Here is a 13,699-nt window from a genome sequence, read left to right on the forward strand (position 1 = left end):
TTAAGTAGTAATCTTTCAGGCCATAACCATACAAATCTGATCATTTAGACATGACATATTTCTATATACAAAAAAACATGTAACTTTCAACCTTTATGCTTTTTTTTTTTTTTACAAACAAGGTATGAAACTCATTGTTTCAACAGATCCATATCTTTCAAACACTGAATGAATCATTTTGACATTCATTTTTCTTTTGTGCAATTTTGTAAAACATTACCTGTACTCCTCAAAGTGAGTGCTTCAAAGTTTTTTTTTTCTTCAGCTTCTCAAATTAGGTGTACATTAAAAAAAAAAAAATTTCCCACAAGGTATAGTGCTACAAGAAAAGATCTATCAGTAAGGTAACTTATTTGAAGCGAGGTCATCTATGTAAAAGAAATCTTAGCTCCGGAGTAGAGATGTGCAAACAGTTTGGAGTTTCCCTATCAACAGAAACACAACACTGTCCGTGGAGGAAAAAAAGAGGAAACCAACCTAACACAATGGCATAGATAGGCATGTGCTTTATAGCCAAGTATGTTCTCTGTATAGTTATTACTAGATGTGTTCTTAAATTTTCTATTTCAGAAATTCTGGGTTGAAAACAAAGGTGGGAAGCAGAGACTTCCGCTTCTCTTGAAAAGCCCACACAGCGTCATTTCCTTTGCTTTCACGTCACCCTGAAGAAGCGGGATTGGACCACGGAGACTGCTGGCCCTTTTTTCACCTGGGATTATCATGGGTGACTAGGACATAGGATGTGCAAAGGGTTTTAGGAGGAAACGGACCACGGTTTGTCGAGCTGCTTACAGTTCATCAAACAGTAGCCATGACAACCAACACAGCTCAAAAAGCCCGGCCTTCCATCCCCAGAGCTCTGCTTCTTCACCCAGATCTGAAACAGCATGGCATTTAGTGTCTTCAAAAGCATTTGAGACTTTTTTTTTCCTCTATGAAACAAACAGGCTTCCTTAGTAGTCACAGATGTTAAACGGTATTGTCGATTGTTTCCTTAAAAAAAAAAATTCCAAAGCTATACAACAAAAGTAAATTTTGGCAATGTATTTCAGTAAAGATCGAACTATGTGCAAAGAGTGGATTTTATGATTTCTAGGAGCTACTGTTCGTCTTGAACATGCAGCATTATATTGCAATCTATGCAGTATCTAAGGAGAAATCCACAAGATGCAGGAAATCCAAACATTCCTTGAAGTTGTACAACCCTACTCCCAGAACAGTCAAAGTGCTGCTTCTGGACACGTCAGTGTACCACACACACGCCAGCCCCGTCCCTGAGTTAGAGGTGTGAAAGGTTCTGCAGAGTTCCTTGGGGGGGAGGAGGAGGGGGTGCTGCCATTTCCCGGTGGGCGAGAAAACCCGAAGCGCTCACCTAACCGAACACACAAAGGGTCATGATTCAGGGTGAGATGGGATTGAGGACAGCAATGGGAAAAAAAAGAAGAAATTCCTCCCAAAACAAATGGGGGTGAGTTGGAAAAGACACAAAATTGACCGACATAGAAAATCATCCTGAACGTCCAAATGAAAAAGCAATTTTGGATTTCCACTTGAAAAGATTTGAGGTAAGTGGTATCCATCTCTCTAGCCGTCCCGCCCCGCCCCCAATGTGGCCCAAACTGAGATAATTCTGAAGTTGAAACATCCTAAGGAACAGTCATTTTATAGATTTAGAAATCCCTAGAAAGAGAGGTCCTTGTTTGTTGGTGAATTTTTTTTTCTTTTCTCCCTGACTAATTTCTTTGTGATTGTGTTCCACTGTAAACGCAAAAGGCCTGCTGTTACTACTTTAAAAATGGAAAACGGGTAAGAAGAACAAAAGATGGGTTAGGTAAATATTGCAAAGTGGGCACGGCACAGAGGCACATGGCTGCTCCTCGCAAGCTGCGCGGCGCCGGAGAGTTTCTACGCCCGGCAATGTTAGGTGGGCTACGCGGGTGCGGTGACCGGGCTGCTCTGGGGGCCTCGGCACTCGCCCACGTGTGCCAACGAGAGGAGGGCCCCTGTCCTCCGGATGGCCTTCCTATTTGGAGGCGAGAGCTGCCACAGAGGAGCGGTGGCCATTGTCCGCAGGAGGCCCGGCCCCTCCGCAGCCGCCTGCACCCGAGGCTCGGAAGGCGCGCACGCGGTGGACCACGCTTCCTGCCCACGCTCGGAGGAGGCAGGGCTCCAAGTCTCCAGGATACAGACCTGAGCGGGTGGGGGCCCACCTACTTGAGGAAAGGACGGTGGAACAGGGGCTGATCCTGGCTCGATTGCCCCAGAGTGCGCCTTAGAAATGAGTCTGCCTGCTTCCCGTCTGCGCGCCACTATTCCTCGCGGAGAGGAGGGGACGATCTCCTTTGTTTGCTCTTTTCTGCACCAGGGGAAGGGAAACGCGGGGCTCCTCCGAAAGTTCCCTGCCCCGGGGCCTCGGCTTCCCCGAGCAGGGCAATCGCCCAGCAGGAGGCTCTCCCCTTCCTGGCTCCTTCCTTCCAGCCCTTCTCCGGCCGGCCGGCACAGGAAAAGGATGGAGAGAATAAGGAAAAAGCCAAGAGGGGCCTACCTACACTTTCTCTAGAGCACACTGATCAGACTCTATTGGCACGGAAAGTATTGCCCACACTAAAGAAGCAGGAAGGTGAAACGGGACAATGTTTAGAAAGAACCGACTCTTTGATAATTCCTATACCTGAAACAAAAGCACGAAAAACAATGATGATGTTCCTATTGCTCCAAACCACGCATGTTTTCCCGTTTTAGTGTTGGAGGTGTGGATCCGGTTAGTTCAATACTCAAAAGAAGCCAAAAGGTGGTGGGTGTTTCTCTGAGTCCACGTGAATGGGACTGAGGAGGACAAAGTCTGTATGGCAGCCCCTTATTCCTCTTACCGTCAAAACAAAAAAAGAAAAACAAAACCTAATAATTGCAAGTGCCCTGAGCAGAATATATGGAAGATTAAGCAAGTTCTCTGAACAGAGACGTTTAAAAAAATACAGCACTAAATAAGCAATATGACTGCAAGAATGGACTCACCCAGCTCTCTGCTAGCATGCTGAGAGGGTAATGAACACCGAAGAAAGTCAAGGACTGATCTAGCAGTTCAAAACCTACTCCAATGTTTTTGGTACACCCCAGAAATGGTTTCTAAAAATCATCAGTTCTGCTGAGAGCTAAATGTGAAGGAATACTGGAAAGCCAGAATGTGGGCTGACGAGAATTTTTTTTTAATCTGTGAAATGGAAAAAGTACTATTTTCAATGGCAAAAGAAAAATCAGGTATTTGTTCAGATTCTTTGCAGCCATTCCAAGTAAGAATATTTAAAAATTTCTCTCTCCTTATAAAACTTTTAAGCACTTAAAACGCACACTCAAAACCCACAAACAATTTTTCAGATCTCTGGGGATAAAAGGTCTCAACTGTGAAAGACCCTATCTGGGTTTGTACCAAACATTAAATCTTGATTTCAGATGGAAAAAGAAAGTCATTTTGAAAATAACATTAATAACAACAATAATAATTGTTTTCTTAAAAAAAAACAAACTTGCTCACATATATAAATGTCTTCATGGAAAACTCTCTCAATGAATCTGAAGAAAATTCTCAGAGTTGTCCTGCTAAGACCTGGTTTTATGTGACAGATACGGTAAGAAGACCAAAAATGAATCTTGAAAGGAACATAACCTTATAAAAGGCCTAGAGTTTAGGCAGGTTAGAAAGTAATTTTGCTACATTTATTTATGCTCGTTCAGTCCCCCAAGCCTTTCCCACAATGTTATTTGATAAAAACTGCAGGAATATCACACAAATTTATAAACTCAAGATGTGCAAATCGCAAGGTTCTTTAAAAGTTCATCTTAAAAAGAAAAACACTGGACAAAAGTGAGTATTCTTTTTTTTTTTTTTTCCCCATCCCTTCCCTCTCAGTTCCTCTGCCAGCTCTGCATATGCTTTTTAAATCCTTTCAGAGACATCAAAGTGAAGAGTGCCTCCTGTCAGGCTGTACTTGGTGGTCATTCATTGTCACATACAAGTTCATAATTCACATTCATCCCTTGAAACCACTTTGAAACTTTCAGCATCTTGCTCCGTGAGAAACTCTGCAGAGCTGAAATGTAGTTACAGTGTTAAAAAAAAAAAAAAAAAAAAAGAAAGCAACTTAGTTTTTTTTTTTTTTCTTTTCTGTTTTTCTTCCCAAAGAGTTTAAAGTGAGATACAGTACTTGTTGAATGAGAGACCAAGATGCTTGGTAATAAAGTGTGAACGGCATTTTAAGTACTTAGAGATAGTAATATATATGCTTATCTTCAAAATCTTATTTCCTCACGTCACACTGGAATCTGAAAAAAGTGGCACCCGAGTTGTCCATTGTCATGAACTATAAACAGTACTAGAGTTAAAAGACAAAAGATTTGCAAACCCAAAGCAAAGAGCTTCTGCAGCTCTTTTGAAGGGCAGTTTGTCTGTCTCTTGGGAGCGAAGTCAATGCAATTAACCTGATTGGTTTTCCTAACACTGCACAGAGACTGGAGGGGGTGTTCACTTTCCCCCACCCCTGCTGCCCAGCGCCCCCCCCCAACCAGTGCGGAGCGATGCCAGCAAGGGCCGCCTGCCCACCACGATGCCCTGGAGACATCACTACTGCACTAGTAAAGCAGAAACGAAATCCCATGGGTGGCAGTTGCTCTTTAAAAAAATATCAGTGCAGTCAGGCCCCATAGGGGGAATATATATATATATATATATTTATCTCTATGATTAAAAGTTGCTTTTATTGTAAAATAAGTTGGGGGGGGGGCGGGGAATGTTCCTTTACACGGTTAGCTTTCCATCTGCTGTCTGGTACCTCTCTCGGAGGCCCCGATGCTGACTCTGCACGGGAGAACCTCCTGAGGACATTCCCCCAGACCTCCAATCTGGTGCTGAGAGCAAGAGAGAGGGAGGCAGAGAGAAAGACACCCTCACAGAAGTGTCACCCAGGCACACGCACACCCCCCTGACGCAGCTCCCTTCCCGTAGACCATCCCTCTGAAGCCGGTGGAAGTCGGTGCCCCCGTGGGTGCATCCACGATGCCAGAAAAGGCGGGTGCCATGGGGCCACCTTCATCTCAACCAGGATGCCCACCACCTGCCTGGAGCCTGGGCTGGACCTACCCTGGCACCCCACCTGCCGAGAGACACGCCTGGAAAAAGCATATGCACCGATCGCCTGCCCAACGCCCGCTGTAACTCTAAAGACAAGGTTATAACAGAACCCTAAAGTAAGAGGATAACATGTAAATACTGAGTTATTTAACCTACAGTACATCTGTAATCTGGATACAAATGATAAAGGAGGGCCAGCTTTCCCTTCCCCACGCGGCTTCTACTTGCCTACGTTAGAGCGGCCTTCGATGCAAATCTTAACCTCCTGAGAAATGAGAGAAGGCTTGGGAAGAGTCAAAGGTGGCTCGTCTTCCGACTTCTCCAGTTTGCGGGTCTCGGGCGCTGACCACCTCCTCTTCCTCGTGGCCGCGGGCTTGCTGGGTTCTATTTTGGTGAGCAAGGGCGTGGCCGGCAATCCTATTTTTTCGGGAAACTTCAGTTCGCCGTTCTCAGAGAGCATCTGGGCGCTTCCCTGACTGATCCCGTTTTCCTGCTCGGCATACCTGTGTCTACTGCCCGCGAGGCTGTCGGCTTTTGAGTGCTTCAGCAGGACGCTGGCCGGATCCACGGGCTGGCCCTTTTTAACAGAGCCGTTCTTCAGGTTCTTGAGGGTGAGCGAGATACAGACGTCCCCGACGGAGAGTTTGGAACACGGCAAATCAAAGAGCTGGCTGGTCCTCTCCGGGCAACAGGATGACCAGCCCTGTCCAAACACAAAAAAAGGATACTCTACCAAAACTTCCACGCTGACCTGTGGGAACAGGGAGAGAGAGGGAGAAGAGAAAGAAGGAAAAGATGAAGATGTTTCATCCTTGTTTTATCGCATATACACATGTACACAAACATACATTCGCACATAAGCTGATGGGAAGAAAAGACAGACTCAGTTCCCCAGTCTGCCTCTACCAACACATGTAAATAAGCCTCTTAATTTTCTGCTGTACCTGTGTTTACCGTATAGCGAAGCCAGTCAAAGTTAAATTCAGTATTCAAAATATAGTTTTACTGTGTATCTGCTCTGTAGCTGGTCTCTGTTAAAACAAGTCAGTGGACCCCCCCTAAGGATGACGGAACACCTACTTAGTGTTCAGGCGCTGAGCGCTGCATGTGACTCAAGCCCAAAGTATGTTCCTGTGCTTTATTAATCACTGGACAGATGCTATCCTCACCGATGGCAGCGCTGAACAGGCATCAGAGTTAAGACTGTATTTTAGCTTCATGAGGCAGGCACTTACGTGTTCATCACTGTGTCCCTGGCCCCGAAAAGAGTACCTGGCACGTAGTTGAAAATAAGTATTTGTTGGACAAATGAATGCATATTCTAGGAATTTAGGAGAAGGAGAACCAAAGAGAGCTGGAGAAAACAGGGAGGGCTTCCCCAGGACCTGAAACCGGGCAACACTGCAGGGGTTTGAGGGTGCAGTGAATACAAAACAGTTCACGGGCTTGGCCCAGCCACACGGTCAGGCCCAGGCACTCCAGTCAGTCTCTCTTTTGTCTGAAAGACAAATACTGAAAGCAGGGGAAGCCCAGCATGCTTTCAGTAGCTGTTGTTTTCTCTAGGCTGCAGGCTTCCCAGGTGGCGCTAGTGATAAAGAAACTGCCTGCCAATGCAGGAAGTGCAGGAGACGCAGGTTCAATCCCTGGGTCAGGAAGATCCCCTGGAGGAGGGCATCGCAACCCACTCCAGTATTCTTGCCTGGAAAATCCCATGGACAGAGGAGCCTAGCGGTCTACAGTCCATAGCATCTCAAAGAGTCAGACACGACTGGAGCACGCACACGTGTGCCATGTATTACCATAAATTTCGATACATTGAAATGACTGAAAGGATACTCAAGTCCATATAAAAGGGCACGGTATTTGCATATAACCTACACACATTGTCTGCATACATTAACTCATCTACATTACTCATAATGTAAATGCTATGTAAATTGTTGCCTAGGAACTACTCAAGTTTTGCTGTTTGGAACTTTCTAGAATTTTTTTTCTCCATAAATATTTTCCATCTGTGATTGGTTGACTCCACAGGTGTGGAACCCGCAGATATAGAAAGATGGCTGTATTGACTAAATACAATAATATTGAAAATGTTGTTGAATTTCATGCACAGGCACACATCCAGAAACACATAAATAATTAAGCTATCTCACTTTAAAAGTAGTATAATTTCATGTAATTTACATGGATTGTGGCTTTTCTACTTAACCTATTTTTTTTGATAACTGTGATTAATCCTGTTTTAGATGCACTTCTTGAATGATATATTTTATTTGCTCCATAGAAGACCTAAGTGTTTTTAGAAAAAACAACTAGAATGAATTTATATGAAAGCCTATGACTACAGTATGTGTGTGGGCATGGTGGTGGTTTAATCGCTAAGTTGTGACCGACTCTTGCGACCCCATGGACTGTAGCCTGCCCGGCTCCTCTGTCCATGGGATTCTCCAGGCAAGAATACTGGAGTGGGATGCCATTTCCTTCTCCAGTGTGTGGGCATGAGCCCATATAAATGTTCATATTATCTGGGGAAAATTTCATTGTTATGGACTATCTGAATAACGAAAAGAGAATTAAAAAAATTTTTGAGTTCCTACTATCTGTTAAACATTTAGGTACACACTTCACAAAAAGTATTTTGTTTGACACTCACATAAACTAGTGAGAAAAATGCTGTTGTTCCGATTTTACAACTAAGGATCTCTAAGTGTCAAAGAGATTGAATCAGTGACCTAATGTCATGACTATACCCTGATGGAGTTGGGATTTAATCCCAGTCTCTGTAGCCCCCAAACCCGTTTTCTTTTTTCTTATGTTATGATCTCTGCCCCTGTGAACAAAGATATTATAGTATCACCAGAAGAGATGAACTTAACATTTACACTACCCCCAAAGTGGTGAATGTTACTTGGAATAAATAGAATCCAATGACCCGAGGTTATGGATTTGTTCCATGAGACAAAAAATTGTGAAATAGCATCAGCCTTACATCTGCTATGTGAATCAAGTATCTCTCTATATATGAGGCTGATATTCAATTACAGAGCTATGTTCACATCATGCAGACGTATACAAACATACCTACGCGTTATAGTATCAGATGGGGATACCCACTGAGTTCCAATTGGGAGGACCAACCTGGAGCTAGTTCCATGAATCCTGTCCCAAACCTCTTAAAGCCATTATCATCATACACAGAGTAGAGGAAACAAATCCTACTTCAAGTGGGGACTGTTGGCTGCATTTCCTAGGTGAGCCCTGCTTCTGGGTAGAGCTGTGCTGACGGTCAGCCCAACAACTACCAACCAAGGGGTTCTTGCTGTGTCAGCCATATTACACACATCCCTCGGAGCAGCCGGTGTTCACATTCTGAAAATAACTTCTGTGTACAAATCTACCTGAAGACTTTTACATGTTGCCAAGTGCAACAGACTCATTAAGAAGATGGCTTCAAAGCCTTTGTGACAAGTAACGTTACTGATGACTCCATAAGGAATGATACAGATGTACCTGCTCCCCCGTTACATACACCATATTTGGGGGCATTTTAAAAGCCCTTCATTGTTCTATCATCTCAAAACTCTAAAAGCAGGTCTTAGAATGAAATTCTGTGAGGTGCCTGATAGCTTGAACAGCCTACCTAATAATGCATGAAAGAAAAGTGATGAGGAGAGAGGAGAATATTTGAGAGGTATGCTGAAAAGGGCAATGATAATGGGTTATTTTAACCTAGAGAGCTTTGGGGAAATCTCTGTCATTTCAAAAGCTTGCCTTTGGTCCCTTCCTCCTAAAAGCTTGCTTTGTCTTCTCCCCAGAGAGCTCTGCCATCCCAGGAAAAGATGCCACCCCTTCAGCTGGGTCCATACAAATTAGGAGCAGAAGATTCAGGTCATCTGATTGTGGTAAGCATGGCTTACCTGCATGGCTCAGGCCCCATGTTATCTTTCTCCTAGTTATTTATCCTCGCTAATATTTATCCTCATGAATATTCTTCCCTTCCTAATGCTGTAGCCTGAATTATCTAGGTAATGCACTTTTTTGGGGGGGGCTGGATATATGTGAACTAAAGTAAGGTTTTGCCCTTCCTCAAGTGAAGGTTAAACTCTCATTTACACATATCTCAAATAAGCACACTGAAGTAGTCATAACAAAAGTATTTTCATTTTGCAATTAGGTTTCTCAGAAGGTCATAAACATTCTCAAAGGTTAACTAATCATTAACAATTAATGAAGAAATCATACTGACAGATTTTCCAGTGAGAATGTATATGGCTGGGTCTGCTGCTTGAAATTCCCTTACAGAGGAGCATTATCTGCCTCAAAACATGCTGTCAAGGCCAACAGGTACGACTGTGGATATGAAACAGACATGGTGGGATTCTGGGACATGATGTCGCTTTAAACCAGAAATGAGTCTGAATTCCTTGAACTTGAGGCCCGTGTGGGGCTCCCTCTGGTGCTGAGAAATATTATTAAGTGCTTCACATTCCAGGTTTTGCAGTTTGAATCAAGTTCAAAATGTAACACTGAGAGTGTGAGACTTACTGTTTAAGACCTAGTTCCTGCCTTCAGTGAGGAGCCAGAACACGCATACAAAACCAGTAATTTCACCAAGGCCTGTTTGGATACTGGCAACCATGTTACCTGGCGATGTCCACTTGGCTATATACTGGCAACTCTAACTGAACATGTCCCAAACAGACCCCTGATACGCCCCTCCTGGGTTCCTCCTGGCACCTCCAAGAGCCGCGTCCTCACACTTCCAGTGTTCAGGTCAACAGCCTGGGCATCGTACGTTCCTGGGCTCCTCCTCCCAGACCGCACGCATCCAAATCACAAGCAAGTCCAAGGGGTTCTCTCTTCCAAATACAGCTAGGATGAGCCTATTTCTCACTGCCTCCTCGGTCACAGTCCTGGCCAAGCCAGCTTCTCACTGGGAGAAAAAGCCCTGTGAACAAGCCTGGCGTGGTCTGCATCCCACCCCTTCAATCCTGCACCGCAGTAATGCTGGTCTTCTCGTTGGTCTTTCACTTCAAAAGACGCTTGTGCCTCTGGGTCTGTGCATCCGCTATTCCCTCCACTTGAAAGCCTTTTTGCTCTGTGTCCTGTCACCTCTTGTTCCCCTTCTCAGAGTGTCACCAAACACCCTGTTGAACTATTCTGCATCCTTCTTTTCCCCATCCTCTTTAGTCTGCTTTATTTTTTCCCACAGCACGTGTTATCTTTTGATGCGTCATTTTCTTTACTTCCATAATTCTCCACTTCACCTCGGCCCATGAACTCCCAAGAGACGGTATGTTCTGGGTGGGGGGTGCTGTGCTGAGATCCCACCTGGTTTGCTCACTGATTTATCCCCAGGGTGCAGGACACCTCCTGGCTTGTAATGGGTGCTCAGGACAAATCTGAAAGACTGGTTCTGTGTTTGCCCTCCATGAGTGAAAACACCGCAACGTACCACTGGCCAATAGCGGCCAGTGTTTAGATGCTACAGAGAGACTGCCTGGGCCTGCGACTGCCAGCCGGGACTCCGCGGGACACATGCTCCTGGCCCAGAGAGGAGCTGCACCTTCCCTGGGTCTCGCTCAGCTCTTCACAGGCGCCGTTCCAGGCCGAGCCACAGCTGCCTCACCCCACGGTCCCCTGTCAGACGCAGTGCTCACCCTGAGCTCACTGAGTCATACTTCAGTTACTTTCTCCCCAAGCGTGAGGTTCCTTTCTGTGCTTTCAGCTGCGCTAATAACCACGATTTCGTTTTATGACCTTGTCGAGGTTCAAATGGGCTCCGATTAAACCCCAACAAAAATATATTCATGAGGGCAGGACCATACAAGACCAAAACCTGTTATATAACTCCTGGCAGCTCGACACAGCCAGTTTCTCTTTTTTCATCACATAAATACATCCTTTTCCAAACACTTGAAGCAAACTGGAGGATGAAATGGGAGCATGAATAGCCTTTGTTCTGGTGTCAGCTTGAGGCCCCCTCTGCCTTTCATCCCTGGATGCCTTGCATCCAGCACCTCTCTTTTTCAGGGGTGGTCACCTTCCAGCCTCCTGTGCCCTTTCCCGCCCTCCTCCCGTGGCTCCAGACACACCCACTGCTCCCCAGGGCTCCAAAGAGGAACCTGCCCCCACCTCTCCAGCCCCGCTAAACCAGCTCCTCTAAAACGATCGCCTCCAACTTCTATTCAAGATGAAGAAACCAAGACAGGGAGATGCCATCCTCACTTTGGGCTGATAATTATTTAGTGTTGCCTCCTGATCTGGCGACTGACCACCTTTTATGATCATTCTTAGCTCTTGTTTAAGTTCAGTAAAATACCTCTAGCTACTCAAAGACCGCCATATCTAAACTGTGCATGCATATACGCACATCTATGCTGTTTGGCTGTATTTTTCAACAGTAGATTGGTGCTCTGTCTAGACACACACATATGTACGTATCACCGAGAGCAGGATATAAAGAAAACAAAATGCCTGTTGTTTAAATTTGTCTCCCTTTTCCTTCATGAGAATCCCTGTTTTCACAAATGTGAAGGGCTTCTGTTTTACGAAGCATTTTTTTCTCGAGCCTATGGCAAATATACACATTTTGCCTGCATCCAGGAGTGAGGACATGACTCAGAAGTGGGTGTCGGTGAGGACCTCTCACTTTCGGTGACATGCTTACACTGGGAATCCCTAACTTTGTCTGCAAGTGAAGTTCTGGGTCCTGTTTCACCCATAGACAAAAGTCTGTCTGCTCTCCTCGAAGGCTAGTTTGCATGACCACATTCTCCATGTCAAAAAAAAAAAAAAATTGAAAACACTGGAGCAAAGACGGAGGGGCTGACGGAGGCCCAATTTACTTCAATGTTGAAAAATCATTAATAAAAACAGTCACACCTCTTCAGTCGAGTGTAAGAGCGTCTGTGAGTGTTCTATTTAAAACACTTCATCACGTTCACGCTAAGCCTGACTCAGTCTTTGGTGGAAGCTGTTTCATTAAACCCACATCCCAGCACAGAGACGCCTCCAAACACAAGCCCCACATGATGGATGAGCTGAGTTCTTCTCGCAATGTCGCTTGGCTCCCAGAGACCCAGTTGGCAGGTGCCAGGGCAGCTCTGGGGCACACGGGTCTGTCCCACTTGCCTTCCCTCCCTACCAGGGTCTGAAAATGCATGCCTTAAAGAACAAACGTGCACTATTCAGTGCTATAAGGAAACGAGCTTTCAAAACCACAGAACAACATGAAGGCACTGTAAATTTATGTTCCCGAGTGATAGAAGTCTGAAAGGCGACACACTGTAGGAGTCCAACTGCATGCCGTTCTAGAAAAGGGAGAATTACAGAGATGGAAACAGATCAGTGATTGCCAGGGTTGGGGGTGGGGTGGGGAGTACCCATAGGTAAAGCATGAAGGATCTTTTTAGGGTGGGGAAGCTATCTTCTAAGACGCTTGGAAGGCTGGATATGTGATATTACACATTTCTCAAAACCTACAGCATGTACAGCACAGAGTAAACCCTAATATAAAGTATGGACTTTAGTTAATAATAATGCATCAACATTAGCTCATCAATTACAAGTCACACATGTTCCATTAAAATGCAAGATTTTAATAACGGGAAACTCGAGGTGTCTGGGAACTTTGTACTTTCCGCTAAAACTACTTTCAACAATAAAGTCTACTTAAAAAAAAAAAAAAAAAAAGCTATAAGCTACAATGGTCCCAGATAATCTGCTTCAATAACACATGTAAGATCCCCAAGCTGGGGGCACTTATATCACACACATGCTAAAGCAGAGTATTTTTCTTCTTTTGGGGGGAGTGGGAGGGAACACAGACAAACAAAAATGTGTTTGATATTGCTTCTCTGCTAGAGCCTTTCTGGCATTAGAGCTAGGAGGTTTATCACCAATCACTGGACCCCAGGGCCGTAATGAGCTTTGCATCGAGGGCAGCCACTACCCACTTTCTGATTCATCAGGGTTCACATCCACCAAGCCCCATGTGTAAAATGTTTGGCAAGTCGGTCTGCCTTGGCTGCTTAGGGACTATACAGGCGTCTGTGCTGCCTGCAGGAGGGCTCTGGCTATTTTTAGGCACCGGCTAACCCATTAAATGCATAATGCAGACACTGGTGGCTCACAGAACACAGCGGTCAAATGAAAAAATAGTGAAATGGAAGAAAAGCCAACAGTAGATTTACAGTAAGCATGTCATTGTAACATGCTGTATGGGTGTGTGTGTGCATGCACACGCATGCACGCACACACACACACACGAGTTGGGAGAAGAGAATGACATGGAATATTAAGCAGCCACCAAGGAGGTAAAAGGAAGCAGGCAGCTCCTGACTCTGGGGGAGCGACAGACAGCCCTAATGAGAGACAGAGCCCAGCACTAACGGAAAAAAGGCAGCCTCATCACAGATAAATTGTACTGACAAAATGTTGTGTACTCTTCAGAAAAGTCAAGCTTGGGGAACATGAGACGGAGGGCTGCAGAGGCTGCTCAAAGATGGAAGCCAGGGCTCCCCCAGTGGGGCTGTCCCAGGCCGGGGGTTCCTCAGTGGGCATGGTGCC

General features: G+C 45.1%; 1 protein-coding gene across 1 annotated transcript in view; it reads right to left on the reverse strand.

The window, feature by feature from the left end:
* Positions 1 to 3,869: 3,869 nt before the first annotated feature.
* The window catches only part of ATXN1 (ataxin 1), a 413,977-nt gene continuing 404,147 nt past the window's right edge, over positions 3,870 to 13,699 (reverse strand). The window contains 1 exon segment of the mRNA XM_070360780.1: positions 3,870 to 5,876. Within this exon segment, the coding sequence (XP_070216881.1) occupies positions 5,346 to 5,876 (531 nt within the window). The 3' untranslated portion in view covers positions 3,870 to 5,345.

The sequence above is a fragment of the Bos mutus genome, chromosome 23 (genome assembly GCF_027580195.1).
Source record: "Bos mutus isolate GX-2022 chromosome 23, NWIPB_WYAK_1.1, whole genome shotgun sequence".
In the NCBI taxonomy this organism is placed as follows: domain Eukaryota; kingdom Metazoa; phylum Chordata; class Mammalia; order Artiodactyla; family Bovidae; genus Bos; species Bos mutus.